Genomic DNA, 23,531 nt, shown 5'->3' on the forward strand with positions numbered 1-23,531 from the left:
GCCCATTCATCCACTTGTCGATTTGCTTTGCACTTTCATTCAGTCTTTAAGATGGACTTTGCTCTTCAAAGGCACAACATGTGTGCTTATGTAGCAGACCGGGCGCGTATCTTCCTTATCAGCGCTGGACTGAAATGGGTGAGAGAGAGAAAAAAAACAAAAAAAAAAACAAAAAACAAAAGAATAGCCTCTCGTAGCAGAGAAATTGTGCATAAGCACACACACATATACAGCCTATGAATATGCTCTAGTTTAGACATGCTAGTGCACTTTTTGTGCACTCATGTGATTGGCAGACACTGATTTGCTGAATGCATGTTTGTGGTAAATATTGCCTAAAGGATAGGGCAGGGCGTGTCACTGCCTTAGCATATGCCATAGTGCGTACGCACACACACACCTGGGCTGTTTTATCCCCATCTTTTATCCTGTTCACAGCTGTGACACACGCACACACACGCACGCACGTGCCTACTTTCACCCCTGACCTAATTTTTTTGCACCCCCCCGCCCCGCCCAGATGGATTAAATATAGACATTCAAGAACAACAAAAAGAAAACATAATTCCCGCTTGGATATAAGTATGCATAATATATTTCATAACAAAAATAAAGCATCTTCCTGTACTGACTCTCAAAAACTCCTCCTCACACATGTATCCAAACCATATACAAGACTGGACATCAGATATACTGTAATATAATAAGAAACATGGCTGACAAGAAAACAAAATTACACTGAGATTGTGATACTGATGGTTGCAAAGAACCAGACCTACTGCAAAAACATGATGAAACATCTTTCGTTTGTTTTTTTCTTTCATAATGGAAAGCAAACATCCACACATAAATAGCTTGCAAGAAGAACGACTACTTTCTTTTCAAATTGAACTGTACATAGCAGGTGGGCAAAGTCACAACCAGAGGTCTCGGAGCAAACATCTGTCAACTCAAAGTGTTTGATGCTCCAGAAAGAGTCTCTTTCATTCCATCATTTTTTCCCTATATCCCTCTGTCTTTTTTCCTGTGAATGCAAGACTCATTTAAGCAGGTCAGAGTACTTGTGTTAAATCGGAGCACTTGATTTTCATCGAGATGTGGTCCAACTGTTCAACAGCTGTTCAACTGTCGCCCAGTCAAAATGTCCATCACCGATCGATCCCTTTCATCGTCTCCCTTTGGCCTTTTTCCTGGCCTGCCCAAGATCCGCACCATCCTCTCTTTTCTTCTTAATCAGCCATTTAGGTAAGTGGCTTACCGCAGAGAAAGTCACCGGCTGTTTTCTTTTTCAAAAGCACCTTTGGTATCTCAGTTGTTTTTATCTGCTGTCTCTTTTTCAGTCTGACATCTTTACAGAAAAGTTTGGGGTTTATTTTGTTTTGTTTTTTTGAGACGAAGGTTGCACGGCAGCGGGGAAGAGGACAGAGCAGGTGTCATTTTTGGAGGCCTCCTCTATTTAGGCACCTCCCACGCTGAAGTCCCTTGTTCTGATTGGTCTCACCTCACATCCACTGTGGGAGAGAGAGAGAGAGAGGAAGGGTGAGATTAGAATCACAGGTTTACAAAAACAATACATGTTTGTTTTTAAGTTTGATTTTTTAAAATCAGGAAAAAGATATCCAACTAGATTACTGGATTTAGAGCCCAATTTAACCAGTTTGTTCATGCATTTCAAACACAGCTCAAACAAGATCTGCAGTGTTCTGAATTACCTTTCTCCATATTTCAAAGACAGCGCTCAGACCAGACATCATGTCCAGTCAAAATACGGCGTGTGTGTTATTTTGGTTATGTTTGGTGTTTTTGCTTGTGTGCGTGTGGCTGAAGTAAAGGACAGAATGAGGAAAATCACAAATACTGGTCTCTTATTTTTTTTTTTTTTTTTTTTTTTTTAGAGGGTGATGATATGATAGGGTGAAAGACAATAAAAGAAAACTCAGGAGTGATTTCTAGAAAGTGAAGCAAAACAAACAGTTGCTTTACTGTACAATGAAATGACATCATGCAAGCACAAAACACAGCAGATAAAAGCAGTGTGCATGCTCAGCAGGCCACAAGCTCAACATGCAGCATTGAGGACAGCACGGAGGATGACACTCCTTAGTTCCTCCTCTTTTCACACTGATTGGCTGTGATGTTATTGGGTGATTGGCAGGGCCCTTTCTTTGCACCTGATTGGGCCAGTGCACTGCCGAAAGGTGATTAAAGGCTGCAGTTCTTAAGTCCTACCTGTTCGCTTCAGAGCTCTCCAGTGGACTTTGGGTAATGAGTGCAACTTTTTGTTTTAAGTCACCAATAATCCCTTGGTGCGTCTTAGCTTTTTAGGTTTCCTTTTTTTACCTTTGGCCCTACGGTGGCCTGAAAACACAAAAGTCAGGGAGGGTGGATAGGAAGGAGGGTTACAAGCGAGAAGCAGGGGTTTATAATACAGAGAGCCACAACAGCCCGGGGACAGAAGCAGAGAGTGCAAAGATTTAACACTATAAATTCTTGAGATGCCTTATCAGCACACATTACAGCGCTTATCTGCTCCCAAGGAGAAAAGAGGCCTCAGATCAAGGCACCGGCGGTTTACCTGCTGTCATGCCAAGCAGCCCTTTGGACACCCTCCCTTAACACACAAGTACACATACACGCACACATCCTCATCTTACAAGGCACGAGCACACAAGCTTTACAGTTTTGCAATAGTGAGCCGCTTCATGGGTTCGTTTGGGGCAATCACAGAGAAAAGAAAAAAAAAAAAAAGGGTCATCCAGTGCAAAGCCATGGAGACAAACAGAGAGAAGACCATCAGACCGATATGAGGAAGACGGGAAAGTAGAATGCACGATCAGGAAGAGGGGTCGGTTTCTGCAATCAAACTCAGCTTCTAAGTGCTTTTTTGCAAAGAAGCAAAGCTTCATTTACCTGCTTCTGGATCCGAGGGCTCTACCGCGTGATGATGTGATGTGCATACACATTCCAGGTGGTCTTCTAACCGCACAAAGACTTCTTTCAACTTGGGTCTCCTCCTCACATACTCCACCTTGGCTACCTGAAGAGAGGAAGAGGGAAAAGGTTAGCTACAGACCCTGCTTCAGCAACATCATTACTCTTCTGTGTGCCTCGGAGAATGCACACACTCATTGCCCATCTGCTAATATCAAGAGGCGTAGCTCTGTGACTGATGACACATCCATAAATCGATTCACAGAAAGAAAAAAAAAAAAAAAAAAAAAAAAAAAAAAAAAAAACACAACATTGTCTTGCTGTGTTTGAAGTGTGACAGCAGCATTCCCCCGAGGATGATTCATTGACTTCCACTAGTCGTGTGCTCATATAGACTCTTGATCAGGTGTTTAAAAGAGTGGAGTGTATGACCTTGTCCAAGCAAGCTCAAACAAGGAGGAAAGGGATGGAGGGTGGTGGTGGGAGGGGGCGTGAGCATTGTAGGCCCTCAAGCACAGGAAAGAGTTTACTCTGGTAGAAGAGAAGAAGCTAGGAGCATCCACATCCAGACAGACACACGCCTAAAGTCATTCACCTTGTCATAACACGTTTGGAGGCATTTCTTTGTGGGTTAGGGAAAGTGTTGCTTAGCATGCATTAAAGAAATACTAGGTGTAATCTAAGCAGAAAAAGCAAACCTTCCCATCAAGCAAACACAAGAAGCAATGCAGGAATTCCAAAGCAGGTAACACCCACTTACTTTAAGCCTTAGACCTCTATTTCTCACCCGACTGCCAGCAACAAAAACAATCGCCTGTCGGCAGTTCATGAAGACGCTGTATTGATTAAAGCTTAAATGAAAGCTGAACGGAAAGGGTTGTGTTTAGATTACGATGATCTTATTGTGTAACTCAGGGGAGGTGGCTGCATGCTTTTTCATTCTCTGATCTGAGTGCCAAGGGCACAGAAACCTCCCCATCCACCGCCGAGGGGCCCGGGGGCCACATGGAAACAATATCCTCAGCTTCAACCATCTTAGTTGCTGCACGAGAAGGGATATTGGGCAAAATCTCCCAGCGCTCTCAAGCGATATGAACAACACAGTTTTTCATTTGCACGCAGACAAGGCGCAAAACCTTTTCTTACCCACGGTGGCGTACTGCCAAGGCTGCCTGTCGGTGTCAAGTTAGTCATGCAAACTAATAAACATACAAGTCCCTGTATGATAAAAGAAAGTATAATGCTGACATTCACACAGAGAGGCCAGCTTCATGTTGGTGCTACAACTGTGGCTCGGAGTCGATGGTCATCAGGTGAGACTAAAACCGAGGCAGAAAGAAGTGAAAGACGAGGAGCTTCACCGGTCACTCCTGTGCAACAGTTTCTTACGAGTAAAGAAAGGGAGTGAAAGGAGGGCGAGCGAGCACAAGAGGTATGCAGTGAGCAAACAACGGACAATGGCGTCTGGGCTAGTGGCGGTGGTGTATTTTCTATCGTCAGGCCCCGAGAAAGAGAGCAGGTGAAAGGCCGAGAGAAGAGAAGAAGATGGAGTTTTAAAAAAAGAAAAAAAAAGTGAACCATCACTCCCGTGTGTGTGTGTGTGTGTGTGTGTGTGTGTGTGTGTGTGGAAGCAGAGGGGGTCATTTAAGGCAGTGAGACGGACGGCTCGCTGTGATCATGACTCGCATGAGATGACATTCATGCGTTACCTATTAACGCTTAGATCCTGGGTTGCCCACTGAGAAACAAAGTTTACTACACTAACACCGAGGGGACAGACAGCTAGAGAAGTTATCAAGGCTTATTGTTATCTACCAAAAGTGAAGCAGCATCGCCGTTTCCCAGAAAACTTGCTAATATTTAATCAGATTATCTAACTGAAAAACAGGGAGCTAAGGGGAATGTCGGAATACTTCAGAAGAAGTCTGTAGGAAGCAAAAATAAAGAAATCGCCACATCTGACATTTACTGCTGATCCTAGTAACACACACACACACACACACACACACACACACACACCTAAACAAACAGCTATTGACTGAAGGATAAAGCAATGGGCCCCCATGATGAGAGGCCCAGCAGTAAGCTTGTCTCCTTGCCCCTCGCACAGCAGGGTTAAAAGCACTCCCTGCAGGAGTTGGTACACACACACACACACACACACACACACACACAGATTCACACACACCCAAAAAAAATTATTTTATTTTTTAAATCTAAACAAGTTTCTGTGCAACAGTTTTCCCTCAAAGTGCATGTGCTCTGACCAGTAAGTTGACGCTTTCTCTTTCAATTTCTGCCTCGCTTCCTGTTTCCTATGTTATGGGGAACCGTTAATGCTGTCGTGGAAGGAACCATTGTTCCCTTTTTTTTTTTCTTAACTATTTTTTCCACTTGGCTTTCATATTTACTTCTGTCATATTTTTTAAGCACTTCTTAACCTTCATACAAAGATCACCGGCTTCCTATCTGGCACAGAATCAATCACTTTCCAAATAAAACATACATCAGAAAGAGACCCCCATGCTATGACAAGGGGCCCCACACTCTCTTTGTATAAATCAAGCTCCTCTAAACTCCCTGGAAAGCCAGGGCCCTGAGAAAAAGTCCCCTGAGTCGCAGTCGAATGATATCCGATGCAGAGGGTTGGGGTGAGGCCGGGGGCTCTGGGAAGTGCACCCCCGTGGTTTGTCCCCAGTGTCTCCGCAGCCTTACTTGTGAATGCAGTCGTCCCAGTCGAGTTAATTGGGAATTCCCTGAGTGCACGGCACTGATGAGAGCATGATGGAGAGGAAAGTTTTACTCCGGCCTTCCAAGGAAAACACAGCAAGGATGTAGATGTGCACCGCAGGCCATCATGAACTGGAACAGCGACAGAACTGAGCAAAAATAAATAAAAATGTATGTGTGCTCTTGGAGAATGGAGGGTGGAAAGAGGCAGGATTGGGTGGCAAGTCATCTGTTAAGACGGAAATTAGGCAAGAGCGGCCTGACAAAAAGGAACCTTTGCTGGGGGTGCCACAACTGTGAGGCTTCTTGTACTTACAACTTTGTGTCTGTCTGTGTCCTGAGATCAAAAAGAAAGGGAAAAAAAGCCAGAAGTATGAAAACTGAACTTTAGACAAAGACTGCCAAGATAATCTGCTGCTGCTCACACAGACACAAACTTTGGATAATGGGTGAAAGAGCTTATCACAGGCTGTGTGTGAAGAAGAGAGGAAGCAAGGAGGACATTTATCACATCTCTCGCAGGTCTGCAACACTTCAGGGTACACCACTGTCGTGTAGCCACACACATACGTCTCCAGATGTGCACATCTATCTTCCCCAGACCGCATCACGTACCTCTCCTGCACAACTATCATGCAATATCAAATATCAAAGAATCTGAAGATGTGTATAATCTTTGTTTTTGGGGGGTTGTTTGGGGGGTTTTTTTGTTTTTTTTTTTAAGTGAACAACAGAACAGAGTTAGAGACATTACTGAGAGGAGAAAACGAGGTTTTAATGAGAGAGAGCAAATGAGATAAAGTAAATGGCAGAGGGGTCAAATTAGAGAGCGGGGATGGCTCGGATTCAGGAAAGAGACAGAAAGAGCAAGGAGGGAGTGAACAACTATTTGACTGAACAGACAATCAGACTCCAAGACTGAAAAGGGAAGGTGGAGGGGCAGTTCTGTATTGAGAGGAGATGTGGAGGGGGAGGATGAAGTCTTTAGGGAAGAGCAAAGCAGGGGAGGATTGAAGAAAAATACAGAAATGAAGTAAAATGTGATTAAAATATGGTTTTTCCTGTTCGGACTGATGCATTCCAGCCGGTGCAGCGGAGGCCAAACTTTCCATCTTGGAGCTTCGTGAGGACACTCCCATTGGTCTGTCACGACCTGCCCCGCAACCCCCGCCATATACACCACAAACACGCTTGTGCGCACACAAACTCTCTCACCCTTCCTTTGTCTAGCGGAGCTAAGTGAATCAAAGGGAAAATAATTCACAGCTGCAGAAGACTTCAAAACCAGGAGGCCCCTCGTTCTCCATCTGCACCCCTACCCTTCAAATGATCATAAATCATTCTCACTGTATCACCGTCACGACGCCTTTTATTTATGAAACACCCCGTAAGTCAGGGTCCCACACAACCGCGGGGCTAGAGCTACTGCTTTACCCCCCAAAACCAAACACCCGGATGTGACCTACTGTTGCTGAGGTAACTGTCAGTACGTATGTTGTGTGTTTGTGCGTAAAGGTCGGGGTCGGCGCAGCGAGATGTGTGGACCCCCACACTCAGCACTGTGGCTTTATCCGCCTGGCCTCTGTCAGCCTCCACTTTGATCCAGTAGCCATCAACACTTCATTACTCTGCAGCCCGTCTTCCTCTTTGCACAAACGGTCTTGTCCCTACTCTGCAGTTGGTGAGCTTACATCGCTTAGCATGGAGTGCTCATGCTATTCACACACACACACACACACACCCCCCTTGGGTTTACACAGATGTGCTGATGACCCTCAACAACCTCTGCAAAATACCTGTACATCAAAGGTGACTGAAAGCCTCGAGCTACTGAACCAAACCAAGACTGAGATGAACTGAACTGAATGAACAGTTTATTAGACTAAGGCCCTATTTTCTATAGTGGGATTTAAAAATGTGCCAGGACATGTATATACAGCCCCAATTTTTCAGTTTCACAACTCACAATTTCCTCCTGTGCATGCATTAAAAATCTACAACTTCTGATTTGCTTGCTTTAAGAAAAGGTTTTCCTTTGTTTTTTCAAAAAGGCATAGTTGTCCATGTTTATGGGGAATGCAGTATACTGCAAAAGCCTTAAGAGCTGATGAGTGACAGGTTGAATGACAGCTCTGTTCTTTGCCTCCGCCACAGCCTGTTTGCAGTCGTATTTCTGCATGTATGTACACACAAACACAGACGCGCAAAAGAATTTAAAAGCGCACGTCTTTCCACGCAGTTTGTATCCCTTTTCCTGTCGAATCCCGCCTGCTTCAAAATCACCTGTTTTATGAGTGAGTGCGTCTGCAGACACTCGGAGCCAAAAGCGCTGAGAAAACCATCAGAAATACCGGACACAGCTGCAGCCGTCAGCCAGCAGAGACAGACAAACACAAAGAGGATGAACTGAGGGAATACAGGAGAGAGGAGATGAAGACAAAAATAGAAACTTGGAAGTGTTTTGTGCCAGCGATAAATAAATTTGGGCATGTTTATATTTTGAGCTATCCATGCCATGTCAAGATTATAACAAGTTTAAGAACTCTGTGGCACAAAATCAGCAGCATGCTGCCCAAGAGGTTTCTTGGCAGCCTTCTGCTGATAAAACACCACAAAGAAAAGACAAATGAGAACTCTGACTAGAAAAGAAATGCGAGAGCCAAGATGCCGGGATAAAGAGAGTGATTATGGTGTCACTGAAAGTGCAAGAGGAGGCGGGGTGCAGGAATAGGTAAAGGAATGCTGGGATGTAAATACATGAAAACATAATAACATTAGCTCATTAGAAACTGTTTACCTCTCTTTGTTTCTCTTTCTGTTTCTCTTTCCACCTTCCTCACTTGATCTCTTTTACGGACACTGAACCATCTCTAAAAGCCTGCCACGTCGCTTATCTTTACACCTCTCACTTTTAGTGTGTTCTCTTCCATGCCAAGGCATGCAGACAACACAAAACAAGTGTGTAAACGAAATTGACACGTACAAGGTCCCAGAGGCTGACTTATCTCGATGAAGGAGTAAAGTGCAAAATGCAAAAGAGTGAGTGAATGGGCAAAACCAAGAGAAAAGAAAAGAAAAGATGAATTTAGAATATGGCCCTGTTTCCCCCCCTCAGGTTAGTTGGCTCTTTTCTTTTTTTTTTTTTTTATTACCCCATCACAGGGCAGGGCAGCCTTCTACAGAACGGGGCCTGCACAGACCCGCTTGCTTCTTTTGGGTCCACAGCATGAAAAAGGAATAAGGGAAAGAAAGAGAGAAGGGGGGGAAAAAAATAAATAAAGGTGTATTTGGACAAATGCAAAGTGTCATGAGATGGAAAGAAACACCGCAAATGTGTTCTTTTCCCATCCTTGCTTTGGAGGAAAAAGAAAAAAAGAAAAAAAAAAAAACAAGCCAGGCCAACGGTAGACGAACAACATTTTTAGTTTTCTAATAAATGAAGGCAGACACACAAATTGAACCCCTATTCAGACAGAGGACACACAGGAAAAAAAAAGAAGGAAAAAAAAACAACTTGGCATGAGACAATGTTTCTCACGCACAATGCGATGAATGTCTCCTGACCGGAGCCCTGACGGATGACCTTTACAGGGATACGACGCTTCTCAGACGCCCTCCCGCACCAGAGGCTGGAACCACATGGAAAAACTGACCCCCTTGAAACCCGTTCCACCATGCCTGAAGGTCCCTCAAGTCAGTGGGCTCATTTTGCCCTTTGTGTCAAGATGGGGTGGGGCGGAGTGGGGGTGGGGGGGGGTTGACAAAGTTGCATGGATCACTGCATTCCAGGAATAGCTGAATCAAGCCTTATAGTGTCCTCCATGCTGTTGTCAGTCTCTCTCCATCCCTCATCGCTGTGATCACAGACAGTGCTCCCATTGAGGTCTGGCAGACGGAGAGACAGATGAGCTTGCATGCAGACAGACAGAGCTGTGCTGTACATCAGAGCTCCACTCTCCTTCCACGCTATGAGTCAGCAGGTCTTACCATAAACTCTGTGCCCTGGGTGCAATGGCTTCTGCCCTACAGTGACCGTCTTGCCAGAGCTGCCTCACCCTCCCTGCACCATAAGTACACGAGGAGATCCTCCTATTAATACTGAAATCTGCATGGCCTGTGCCAGGGTGCCAAAGGGGAAAGAGGGGGCAAGCCCAAGATTGATATTTGTTTTATTACCTATTCCTCTGCTGGTCTATCAACGCGGCATCTTTAAAGTCCTGCAAAAGGACCAGGAGACAAAGCAATGTACCAGCGAGGGCAGCTGGGCAAGATCAGAATTGGAGAAGAAACAATAGAGCGCGAAGATGAGTGTGCAGTCAGACTGTTCCAGGCTACCCTGTTTATTCCCTGGTTGTCTCTTACTTACAGAACAGACCACATAACTCCCATACCTCCAAACAGAGCTATGCTCAGGCTAACAGGCTGAAGTGTAAATACGTCAAAAATACATCTCCCGCTCCAGCCGCTGAGTCTCTCCTCTGATCCTGAACAGGACATGTTTTCAAGCAACCATTGCCAAAGAGTCTCTGAGAACAGTGCAACCCCTTCTCTCATCCTCTTTGTCACCCTGTCTTCTCTGGGCTTACTGTTTCCCGAAAGGTCCAAACAGAGAAGACAGGAGAGGTGTACTTGTGCAATAGTGAGAGACAGATACTTTCTAGATACAAGACTCCATCTCTGTCTCTTAGCCTGTCTTACATCTGCCAGGAGCATCCCTCTTGGGTCATTCCTTCAACAGATGTCATGGTTCCAAGTGCCAACAGCCCCATCTCCTCCTCTTCCTTCCTTCCACCGTCCTGTCACAGCCAACCCAGGGCCTCTCACCAAACATAAGAAGAGAGGGTGGTGATCGATAAAAAAAAATGAAGGATAGAGGGAAGGAATGGAAGCAGCAGGTTAGGTTAGGTGGCCAATTCTGGAACCGTGAGGAGGAGGGTTGCAAAGAAAATAGGGAGTAAAGTGTGGAACAAGTATCCAGAAAAACATATTAGCCCAATTTTGCCTCCCTGTTTTACTTACCTGCAGAGAGGAAAAGTGGTGAATGGATGTGGAAGCAAGTGTGTTTGCACTGAGCGGGTGACTGGGTTTAATATGATGCAGTCATGGATTTATGCAAACAACCTATGCTGTAGGCGTGCGTCTTACCTTAACGGTGCGGTGGTGTTTGCGGGAAGGGTGACAGCGCATGTTGCTGGTGTTGCAGCAGCCCGTGCAGCGCTTCACCTCCACACAAGGCGGCCATATCAGGAAGTTGGCAGACGTGGGATCCACCTGGCTCCTGGGGATCTCGTAGATCACCGTCCGTGTCTTGCAGACTGCTGGAACTGCCTCCTCTACTGTAACAGAGACGAGCGAGAGGGGGGAGAGAGGGAAAGTCGAGTTAATGACTTTGGTCTGCGCCGGCATTTGTTATCATCTTTTCCATCTCGATGTACTGTTGTAATCTGTCCTGTTCGCTCACAGCTGCTTCATGCATTCTTTCGCTGCTCGTTATTTGATGAGTCATTTGATGTGGGAGCTGTTTGTCTAGGCTAAGATCACACCCAACCCCATTTAAGGCTGTTAAGAAGACAAGCTATCCAAAAAAAACAAAACACAAAGCTGATCTCATATCAGCTAAGAAGCTTGGGACTCGATGAGACATTAAAATAGTAGTCTTTTGTTCAGAGAACCCGGTGGAGTTAATGCAGCGTGACAAGGCCAGAAACCTCACGTGCACCGGTGGGAAATCTAATAATGGCCTTTGACCCCGCTGGCTGTAATGAAGACTTTAAGTATTCATAGCAGATTTAATGCTCCGAGAGGCACTTAAACCTAAAGACTTGATAGAGTGTGTACAGTAAGATGCCATTATGTCGTAAAGATGATATGTGCATCATGTGGAGACAGCTGCCACAATGGTAAACAGTACATTACACTTATGATATATATGAAATACAACCAACCACATTATCCTGTGTGGCTTTAAATGCTGTGCCACTTAGGGTATAGAGTCTTAATGCACACGCATCACACGGTGTTCTACACGCCTCTATCAGATATCGTACCGCGTGGCGTTTTATGAAGAAATCTGACTGAGAGCCCAGACGAGCTGCAACTTGAGCCCTGAATGCCTGGAATTTCCACGCTCAAGGATATATTTCTCTCCTGACGCGTGTGCCTTAGATCTGTGAGCCTCCGGCCAATTACAAGGCTTCGTGTCAGACGGCCTCGTCAACCTCGCGCACCAGTCTCGTTTCTCATGATTCCTTGATTGCAGTAAATACCGAGTAGACGTCTTCATTAGGGTTCCCTTTTATCCACAAAAAGGCAACATAAAAGCCACTAACCATTAGCTTTGTTTGAAATTAGTGTAAAGTGATCAGTTTCATCTCCTGGGAACTCGTGTCGGGGGTGATATTTAAGACGCGGGTTATTTTTAGGGCGTCTTTACACTGTAATCTTATGTGCCAAAGTGTGATGCAGGCTATATGGTGTAAAAAGTAATCATGATGCAACCTCTGAGTTGAGCACGTTGTACTCTGTCGGCCTTACCAATGCTCCTCTTGCGTCGGCTGTGCAGCTGGGAGCTCTTCAGGTCACCGTAGTAACCATAATGATGAGAGGAGTTCTTGTGGTGGTTTGGTTGCTTGTGGTGCATGTGGTGCTTGGGCTCCTCAATAACATTGTTTCCCGTACCTCAACAAAAAAGAAGGCCGCCATGTTAATAATGTCACAAAGAGAATAAAAGCAAAACACAAACACACACAAAGCTTATTCAGCCAATAAACCAGCTATGAGTTGCAGCTTTAACAATGCTGAATGGCTGCGATGGGTGGCTTGGTAGACCTCAGGAAAAGCCGGCATGCGATCGGCCGTTGATGTTTTTATATACCCGATCCACAACAAATTGTGCGTTGGTTAGTCACACAACCATAATAAGATGGTAACTTCTGACTGGTTTCTCAGGGCCTATAGTTCCCTTCAACATGCTGGTGGGCAGGAGGGCAAAGTGACTGCTGGTGAGGTCACAAACTGAGGTAAACAGTCCAGAGGACACAGGGTGCAGGCAGGAGGCCCATTTTTACACACAGCTCTGCATAATTGTAAAGCTCTGTGTGTCAGCCTCACTCACTCATTTGGCAGGAACTTTCCACACACGCATGAAGTAGCTAGACACAGGTGAGTCAGCACGCTCCCTCAAAAACAACCAGCTTTCACAGACACACGCGGGGGGGGGGGACTAAAGTGGTCATTTGACAGGTGGTACTCAGCCACCATTATTCCTGCCCTAATTAGCGGTTTGGTGTCTCTCATTTGCCTGAAAATGTTTGCTTTTTCAATCATTTAGTGGCTTGGAAAAGTACATGTTTTGTTATGCTAGCTCCTCAAAGTTCTCTAACCTCAGGTCAATGTAGCCAGTTTTTTTTTTTTCCACATTCATGGTCATCTGATAAAGCTTGCTTGTTTTGGTCCCCACCCAGGATATAAGGTGCACTGCAGAAAAGTACCAGAGCAGCAATAAAATGATAACACTTCCCTGCAGGATACTGCCCTTTCTAAGAGAGCAGAGTCTGAGAGTGTTTGCTAAGTGGGTGGGTCCTACCTGTCTGTAGGCACAGCACAAATGCTTCACCTGGCTAACACACTCCTATGCATGTACACTTAACAGAAACACATAGCGACAGTTACACAAACTCTTCTTATTATTCAGCATGGCAGCCTAAAACCCAATGTACACCGGCACAACAAAGCTTACCCACAGGCAAACACATTCCACCCCCTGAGCCGCTTTGTGATCTGACCAGAGTCATCTAAAGGGATTTCCTCTATCTATATAAAGTCCCTCTTCAGGATTGGTTGTTTATTTGCTTCTTGATGCTGTCTTTTTCCACATTTGTCAACTTTCGGTCTCAGTGTAGTCTCTTTAGTGAGTAGTCAAAGGAACTTGTCGTGCGCTCAGTCAGACAGGGAGTGAGTGCACAACACCTACCTACCTCTGACTGGACGTCTAACTAACAATCTTTATACAAGGTCACTCAGGCTGTGCTCAGTTTACCCCTGTCCTCATTTCAGGAGTGAAGAAGAATGTGACACTGTTGGCCACCCAGATTTTCAAAATCTGATGTGGAAAAGGGAGATGTGACAGACTCTTAAGTCCCCCCGCTCCTTATTTTCAGCATCACTGGGTAATCCTTTATGCTTAATGGAAAAAAGACAGAAAATGTTGGTAAGAAGGGAAAAATAAGGACAGGCAGAATAAGAAAGGAGTCAGCACCAGGGGGGTGAGGGGTTTGCTCCACTGCTGATTCCAGGTGACTAAGAAGCAACAGCACCCCCAGAATGTTGTCAAACTGAGACAAGAGAAAAGAAACCATGAAGGAGACTATCTCATGCCTTGAAGGCAAATTACTCCCTCCTTTTACCCCTCCTCCTCTCCTTTGTCCCTCTGCTTATTTAAATAGCTAGCACTCTATTGACTCATCGCAATAAGTGACCCCCATAATTCTCTCTCTGTGCCGTTCTTCCTTGATTTGTTATTTGAGAGCATCTACATGGTTGAGTTGACAAAGCATTCGTTTAGGTCACAAGGGCAGCATGCCCCCTCTGTGGGTGCGAGAGCGGGTAGAGAGTACACAAACGTTGTTTTTGCAGATTTGCGGGTAGTCCTGGTGTACAGGGCGTAAACTGTCAGCTTTTCAGAAACAAAGCGGGTTGCACAACTACTGCAGTCTTTCTACAGAAAGTGAGAATACAACCTCCGGATTCCTGTTCTCTCCTCCACCTCTGCCCCATGCTAAGAGTCAGGTTCCCTTTTCTGTCAAAGTTCTTCAGTGAAAGAGATAAGAGCAGGCAGGCAGGGGGCCACCTCAGGAGGGAAGAGAGGAGCAGAGAGGAGAGGAGCACCTCAGGGGCCAGACGGCCATCTGCAGGCTCCAACAGGGTCATCTCATCTGTCAGTCAGAGCTAAAGACACCATCCTCCCGAAAGCAAATGCAGGCCAAGATGAGCAAAGCAGCACTAAATGAAACATTCATCCTGACAGGCAGATTTATTTTAACTCTTGATCATTACAATACAGTTCTTTGTTGAAATATTCCAGGTGCAATGTGTTGCATACCCTTTCAGATGCTTCTCTTTCTCCCTCCCTGTTTAATATGCTACAACATTTGCTATAAGTTATCATTAAATATAAAGATAACAAAATTGATTATTTTTGGCACTAGACCAATGAAAAATGTATCTAAAATAAGGGTTAATGGAATTGAAATTGAAAGAGTGTACGAAAATAAATTTCTTGGAGTGATAATTGATGATAAGCTGAGTTGGAAGTCTCATATAAACCACGTGAAAACAAAAATGTCAAAAACCATTGCTATTCTCTATAAAACAAAGCATGTCCTGAACAAAAAAACATTATACACACTTTATTGTACTCTGTTGCTTCCATATATGACTTACTGTCTGGAGATATGGGGTAATGCATATAAAACGAACACTCTTCCTATTTTCAAGTTACAAAAAAGAGCTATAAGAATTATAAACCAATCAAACTATATAGAACCAACTAACATTTTGTTTATTAATCTGAATACCCTGAAATTTTATGATTTAGTTGAATATAAAATGGCACAGATAATGTATAAAGCACAAAATAACTTGCTTTGCCCCAGTACTCAGAAGCTGTTCAAAGTCAGAGAGAGTCAATATGACTTAAGGGGAACAGATTTCTTTAAAAAAAACAAGATAAGGACAAATATAAAGCAGAGATGTGTTTCGGTTAGAGGAGTTAACCTGTGGAATAGTTATGACAGTGATTTAAAAAGGTGTAGTTCATTTTCCTTGTTTAAAAACATGTTTAAAAATAGAGTAATAGAAAAATATATAAATCAAGAATGAAAAGAGCAAAAAGGAGAAAGAAAAAAAAAAAAAAAAAAACAACCTCTTGATTCTTTTGCTTTGATGTAGTTACTTATCTAAGGTGGAAAGTTTTTTTTTTTCTTTGTTTTTTTTTTGTTTGTTTGTTTGTTTGGTTTTTGCTTTGTTTTATTATTTTCTTCAAGCCCTGTGTACAGGAGCTGCATACAAAAAGATATTTTGTGAAAAGGGTTGGCGTAATAAGCAAATGCTTCAGCCAATACCTTTTGATTAGCCTTGTCTCATGCTTTCTTTCTTTATGGTAGATTTTTGTTCTGTTTTCACTGTTTGTTTGTTTGTTTTTTCACTGTTTTCACTGAGATTTGAATTTGAATGCTAATCAATAAAATCAAATCAAATCAAAATCTATATATTGCAACAAAAGCTCTGAAAATATCCCTCTGGCTGGCGTCAAAAGTCTTTTAATGGGCTGACCAGGGCAGCCAAGTGGGCCTTTGGACAGATTTATGTCCTCGTATCAATGATCAGCCTACTACTGTTACCCTGAAAAACATTACTCCGCTTTCAGAAAGACATTTTAATTCAATTATAAACACCTCTCCTCATGCTAGAGGCACTCAGGGAATCTTTTCTGGGCTCGGCATAAAGAGGAGTGATCACTGTTGTGCAGTACAGGCTGGTTTGATTGTGAACTGATAACATACTAATGATGTGGGAGCGATTAGTCCTAATTAACATGTTCATCAATAAGGCAAATGCATGCTCACACAGAAGAATACTTGAGCGAACGTCCGGTCCCAGTGCTGCTCTGCTGAGTATATGGTTAAGGGTTGCTAATGAGCTATGACTGGTGAGGCAGCTTACATCATTTGGGACTGTTAAAGCAAATTTTGTAATTGCCTGTGTCCATCAACTAATCTCTATGGGTGAGAGTTTCACCCGGTAAGTTGATCTCAGAGGGTCCAAGATGACCTGGTCTCAGTGAACATTCAACCTTTGTCACACGTGCACAGTAAATGCACCTGTTGCAGTTTTATCGTGCTTGGCAGACCCCCACTGGTGCACAGATCCCTCAGCAATTTCCTGCACATGGTTATGTTTTTGAAGATTCATTTCTGGTGTGCACTGGTTTCCCGCCTGAATGGAGCTGGCAAAAATGTGCCAACACATTTCATAAACCTGTTTGTTTACGTAATTCATTAAATCTGGAATTGATTAAGTGTTGATACCAGCATACTGTCAGTGGCTTCTGGACTTAAGTTCTTTCTTAAACATCGCCATAGCCATTCGACTACAGGCTCCATAGTAATAGCCCATAGAAACTAAGCGCTGATACATTTTTTTTTTAAAAATTAAAAAAAAAACAAAAAAAAAACACTATCTTTAGTAAATCCATGTGTTGATTTACAAAGAAAAATATATATCAGATGCTAATAAAAGACTATTCATGATGTAATATCACATCTGAATAACCTTCAGTGCGTCAGGATTCTTAACGTAATTCATATGTATGATTCAAAGCATCAAGAAGCAGAATTTACCTCTCCAGTCGATATCCAGTAGCCGCTGGAGGTCGCTGATGCTGTGGATTTCGCTGTGGGACAGTCGGTCTATCAGCTCTTGGGGAAACTCCACTTCCTTTGGGGTGGGCGCGGGTCGAGGGTGGAGGGTGGAGGAGGAGGAGGAGGAGGAGAACGGTCGGGGCAAAGAAATCAAACGACAAATGAAGGTTAGAAATATGTGATGGACAGCTTTACAACAGTGTGCCAACAAGCAAGCAGATTTGTCTCATTGCCACACATCACCTCATCCACGGAGGAAAAAAGCGGTCTCTTAAGAATTCTGCAGTTTAGGTAGTTCTCGTTCATTTGGAACCCAGATAACTGTAGAATAAACACTTTTATCATTAAACTTTAAAATGTGCGTTAAAAAAAGGATTAACTTTACCTATCAGCATTTAAAAAAAAATAGCTGTCTTGCGATAAGAGTTGCTTGTACTATCATAAACAATATCCTCTCCGCACTCTGCACTTGTTGCGGACCTGCAGGCACCTCAAGCAGAGCAAACCGTGCGACCCGCACAGGAGCAGGGGCTAAAAATATCAGCCGGAGCGGTTCCCATGATCGCGCTCAGCCCAACCAAAACGTTTGCCCAGTTGACTCAAGCTACGAACAGATTTGGCACATAAGCCAAAAATAACTGAGATATGCATCCAAGTGCAGACGTGATGTTTGTTCAAAAGCGCACAGTCACTGATACGCTGTTGTCGAGAAAAAAATGAAAGCACATTCACACTAATGTTTAAAATCAGAGCCTACACCACCATGTTTTTTTGAATACATCATTTATATCGGTTAAAAGTGAGTTAAAATAAAAAAAAATTAAAATAAAAACTGTCTTACATAAACCCATCTGTGTGTATCCGAGCCTCAAATGGCTTAAATCAAATCTGAGAGCTCTTACTTTTGTGGTTTTCTTTATCTGGACATTAAAGCTGTGCTGCTGAATGTGTGGCTCTTGTGAGAGGGTGCAAAGGCTCTTTGGGAACTTTGCACCCTCACAAGAATAAAAAACCCCACACCACCAAGTATGACACGGGGGCCAAAGACACCGTCTATCTGACCCCACCGTGCCTCCACCAAGTTAACTAGTAACTTTACCTCAGCAGTGGCCAGCAGGTACGTCGTCCACAGCAGGATGTAGGAAAGTGTGGCTCTCATTTCCCTTTAATTTAGAATTTACTCGAATCTCAGAAAAAGTGCGAACGTGTAGGAGCCCCAGAGTCGCTCCTGGCCCCAGAGGATCCACAACCATCCCCTCTGGGAGAGAAACCCGGAGTGTCAGGCAGCTCAGCGTGCTCAGTCAAGACACCGCGCTGCACTTGCTTGAAGCTGTGAGAGGCTGGAAGTTGATTCTTGTTATTCACAGTGGATCGCGTCCTCCCGAACACACTCTGCTGCTGCGACTCGACATAGCTCCTCAAACGCAAGTGAGACAATCCCAAGAGACAAGCAGGACGCACATTGCCCTTCACTTTCTTAAAAGAAACTACAGGCTTCAAACTTGAACCCAGTTTAATATATATATATTTGGGAAAAAATGCAATAAACCCGGCTACTTTCAAGAAAATGTCACATAGGATTCAATAGCACGACTAATTTGCTGACTTTTTTTTTTTTAGTATTTAATAGTCCTACATCAAATATTTATAATCCAAACGAGGAGAAAATCACACTGGGGAACGTTGTCCGTGCTGTGCTATCCAGAGCCTGTCTTGCAGCAGTCTGCGGAGTTCCTTGGCTGCGTGGGACTCTGGAGTGAATGGTGTCAGAGCGACTCTGAGGCTCTGGATATAGAGAGCAGCTCCGTGCCCGTTGCGCCTCCCCCCTTCCTTTGGTGATCGTGCATTTATTCAGTGAAGGGAAGCTGGTTGGCTGCTTAGATGACTTAAGACTCAAGAGCACATCCCCACCCCCTCAGTCCGTGTGTGTGTGTGTGTGTGTGTGTGTGTGTGTGTGTGTGTGTGCGCGCGCGCGCGCCCTTCAGTAGAGAGCCCATTCAGAGATTCAGGATGTAATCGATATTGATTATCAGTGATTAGAAAAGGGGGATGCAGGATGGAGATACTGAAGAGATACTGTTCTCATTAAATCATCTGACGGAATAAGCATGAAAACAAATGATCAGGGGAAGTTATAAATTGAATTTATCATATATCCCTCAGGATGTTTGTGATTTTCTGGGCGTAATTTAATTTAGACAAAACTGGGGGGGGCAAAAATGATTATATAACGCTGGGCGTGTGTGTGTTATAATCACAACCTTTCCAGCTCCACTACACAACATGCATCATATCCTTTCACCTGTCAATCTGTTGGACACGCCCAGGAGTCTGCCGTATGTAACTCCACCCTTTTGGCCTGGTTGGCCCTTTTCCTTCTTACCTCCAGACTAGGAACAAAGACGTTAAGAAGACAGCTTAACCTTATAACTGATTACCATGCAGCATAAAGGGATATTTCCTCACTTGGATCACTGTAATGTTAAATTTAAAGAAAACAAAATACTAAGATGGTGGTTGCATTAGTAATGTGAGTTGATGCTTACTTAATTTATTTTGGTTTGGACTTTAATTGTATTTATTTGTTTGCATTTGAATATATGGGTAAAAAATCATCCATCCACTCCAGCTGCTAAATATAGCACATCATCGCTGACACCATAAACCTTTTGGAAGAGCCTTCTGGATTTTGTGTTTAGATGTGCACACCACATCCGCTGTTCTGTGAGCCAGCGCAACCAATTTCCATGTAGGTTTTTTTTCTGTATTTGTAAGATTTGAGGACACAGGAAGCTTCTACTTAAAGCAAAGGCTCACAATAGGCTGGTCCTAACTTGTTGAGAAGAAGCTGGAACCAGTGCACCAGTGCTGGGCTTCATTTTGCTTTGCTGGGAGGTCTGGGAGAAAAGCCCCAAGGGCCTGACAAAGGAGACATACCTGCAGGAGCAGAGACGCAGACAGACTGCTTGCACACACATTATCACCCAGAGGTGACAATCAGCGGGGAGGCATAGGTCAGCCGACCATGTCTGCCGACCACCTTGTCCATTTAACTGGATCAATACAGCGCGAGGCGAGCCAGAGGGCACGTTGGCTGGAAACGTTGCACAGAGAAAGCGCCGCAGCAGATGGTGGAGTAATTAATGAAACAATTTTAATAGGCCTATGAAGCTCGTGTTAAGATGGCACGGGTGCTATTAAACGAATCAAATATTTTTAAAAGAAAAGTCCCTCTGCTAAAGCAGTTTACGTGACATCTCGCTCAAACTGCATTAATCATTCATTTCTCATCTGGTGGTGCCACAAGAGAATTAAACTTTATGATTCAATGGCAACGTGACTAAGACCAGCCGGTGACAGCCGGGTTCATCCTGACTCCTGTGTGGTCATGATTACATCACACGCCAGCCTCCCAGCACCGATAGATACTCTCACTCATATTTTTGACTTTAATGACTCATGTGACTCATGCATGTTTGGTTTTTTTAAGTCTACATTTGGCTTCCTTATGGGAAAGCAAGAGTCAGGTGTGAGATAACAGGACACAAAGTACAAGGGAATAGTTGTCCGTCTATCAGAACAGGTGAGTAGAAAGTGAGAATGAAGCACTGCTGTGTTTATTTTGTGTTTTGGAGACGGTTTATGGTGAGTTGAGCAAGATTAATACGGAGAACCGAAATCTGGAGTTTTGTCCCACAGATGTAGGAAGCAGATGGAGAGGATGGTACAAGTGGTGAAAGATGGATCAGGGTAAAACTCAAGCAGAACTAAGCAGACAGAGGGAGCAAAGTCTTCATGCTTTAGGGGAAAAAACAATATCAAAACAACAAGATCTGAAAATATTCTCTCATTCCTGCCCCTCCTGCATGAGCTATTTAGACATCATGTTTACTGGCAACTGAGGCATGTGTACCTAACAACATTAACCCCATTAAATCATTTTATGGATGCTGTTGCACAGTAAATTGAGCCATAAAGACTCTGCGGAGAGGATTCTCTGAGTGAGGTGATGACTCCCGTTTTGCCTCTGGGCCACACATAGTTCCCAGTGAGAGACACATAGGAAAAAGGAGAGACTTTTACTGGGAATGCGGTAGATATGAGCTGTGAGGCCTTTGGGGAATTGAAGTGTGGCTCCGTCTGGATGAACTGTCTGTTTAACTCATTTACGTAAAGGCTAGAGGTGATCATTTGTGAATGCCTGAGCTTATTATTTTATCATTATCTTTCAAGCTGTGACAGGATTTTTCTAAACATGAGCTGAGTGTAATTAGAAAAAAATCTATTAAAATCACTTAAAAAAGTCAAAAATCTGCAAATCCTGTATGATATTTATTTAAATTTAGCATTTTAACCGTATTATAAAAAACAATATTACTGCTCATTCTGCTGGACATTCGTGTGGATGTGGGTGTAGACATTGCCAATGGCCAAACCCCCCCCCCCCAAGCAACATTATGCACACCATCATATCTTAAAAATTATGAACAGCTCAAGGAACACAAAAAAGTCATCCAGGCATAGAGCAGGCTTCCAAACTCTTCAGATGGCCCCCAAAACTGAGAAACGGTGGGATCTTCCCTTTCAACAGACACCTGAGTCAGCTATTTTAGCAACACAGGCCCACATGCAAAATATTAGGCAGGTGGTCTTGAATAATCAGCCCCCATGTTATCTTAAAATCTTCATAGTACCATATCACCTCAACAGGGCTCTTTGCTCTCAGACTGCTGGTTTAATTGTGGTTCCTGGGATATTTAAAAATAGGATGGGACGCCGATCTTCAGCTTTTAGGCCTCTCTTCTGTGGAACCAGCTCCCAGATTGGATTTTGGAGACAGACTGCTTTTAAGATTAGGCTTAAAACGTTCCTTTTTGACAAAGCTTATAGTTGGGGCTGGATCAGGTGACCCTGAATCCTCCCTTAGTTATGCTGAATTAGGCAAAGGCTGCTGGGGGCTTCACATGGAGTGTTTCTTCTTCACTCACCTTTTTCACTCACTGTCTTTATTCACCACTCTGCATCATTATTAACCTCTGGCTCGTTTCTCTAGCGTCTTTTATCCTGTCTCCTGAATCCAGCCCCCAACCGATTGTGGCAGATGTCTGCCCCTCCCTGAGCCTGGTTCCGACAGAGTTTTCTTCCTGTTAAAAAAGTGTTTTTCCTTTCCGCTGTCAAGTGCTTGCTCAAAGTGGGATCTCCTGGTTGTTGGGGATTTCTGTGTATGTTGCAGGGTTTCTACCTTTCAATATAAAGCACCTTGAGAAAACGGCTGTTTTCTAATTTTAATATAGAGCGTTCCTATTTGATTTGGTTTTCTTAACAAAAATACTGCACTGGAGTCTAGATGCATTTCAATCACTGTCACATTTCCATCTTTCACACTCCACTAACACTTAGACAAATGGTTATAATTCAGGATAATACAGGAGACCCCATGAGGTCAGAACTGCAGGTCTTTATAATAATATCCTTTCATTAGAATGGTATAAATCAGATTTGCTTAAAGTACAAGTGTCACGTGTTACAGCAGCAAAAGTGTTGCATGCTCATTATCAACAAAACAAAGAATCTCACACTTTGGTGCAGAACCATAAAAAGAGAGAGCAAGACAATAGAAACTTTGCACACTGATAGCGGCACATTCGTGACAGTCCACCGGCATCCCCGTTCTATAACACCTCATAACGTCAAAGACCAAAGTGGATTGCCTTGCAACAGAGAAACAAACATAGATCCCAATGTCTCCCCCCACCCCCCACCCCAGCACCGCCCAGCCATATCATGAGCACGCATGAGTCACGGACACAAGGAGCAGGCCCTTTGCAAACTACAGACAGATCTCCTCCCTCTTCCACAAGGTAAAATTAGGCTCTGCAAACTAAAGCCCAAACCAGCTCATCAGAGTCCATGATGACAAAGTTGATGCCATTAGCGGGTTGAGTCTTGATGTTTTTAGTGCGGAGCTGTGTGTTATTTGACACACACTCTTGTAATACACCTATTAGAAGAAGCAGTAACATTTATGGTTAGGTTACTCATGTAGACGTACGCTCACACGGGCCAAGCAATTCAGGTGAAATTTCCCAGGAGCAAAGGTGCATTCCAGAGCCTGGTAGCAATATAGATTGGGCTTGGAAATTATCCAGAGCAGAGTGCATATCCAGGGCAACCTCTGCGCACATAAGCAAGCAGTGGCACAGAGCGTGCACGCACACATGTACACTTGCTGCTTGTTCAACTGAATATTAAACAGCGGAGGGAGGCACGGTATGGCAGCCATACTTAAAACTGGTCCCAGACGCAGCTGTTCTTTTATATGGATGATTACTGGCAACGATTTACAGGACTTCATCTCTCTAACATAGAGCACCCCCAGCACCCCTCAGGAGCCCATTTCCTTTAAACCTCTGTAGGTGTGTAGCCTTTTCAGATGGCAGGGCTGTTTCA

The 23,531-nt window shown here is 43.9% G+C and overlaps 1 protein-coding gene across 3 annotated transcripts; it reads right to left on the reverse strand.

Moving 5' to 3' along the window:
• Positions 1–577: 577 nt before the first annotated feature.
• On the reverse strand, positions 578–18,831 carry pdgfab (platelet-derived growth factor alpha polypeptide b). 3 transcript variants are annotated; one of them, XR_014920156.1, is made up of 7 exons: positions 18,181–18,831; positions 17,061–17,157; positions 12,196–12,339; positions 10,807–10,994; positions 2,911–3,037; positions 2,230–2,358; positions 578–1,511 (listed from the first exon to the last, which is right to left on the reverse strand). XR_014920156.1 is itself a non-coding variant. In XM_085454227.1 (6 exons), exons 1-6 carry the CDS (start codon positions 18,238–18,240, stop codon positions 1,498–1,500), a joined length of 633 nt encoding a protein of 210 aa, XP_085310353.1. In that variant the 5' UTR covers positions 18,241–18,831; the 3' UTR covers positions 578–1,497. The 3 variants fall into 3 exon arrangements, 1 of the variants encoding a protein (XP_085310353.1); XR_014920155.1 differs by having other exon boundaries at positions 10,807–10,997; XM_085454227.1 differs by lacking the exon at positions 2,230–2,358 and having other exon boundaries at positions 10,807–10,997.
• Between the last annotated feature and the right edge of the window lie 4,700 nt (positions 18,832–23,531).

This window comes from Copadichromis virginalis, linkage group LG4 (genome assembly GCF_057382275.1).
Source record: "Copadichromis virginalis isolate Kocher_CV1m ecotype Utaka linkage group LG4, C_Virginalis_male_GT1.1, whole genome shotgun sequence".
NCBI classification, from domain to species: Eukaryota; Metazoa; Chordata; class Actinopteri; order Cichliformes; family Cichlidae; genus Copadichromis; species Copadichromis virginalis.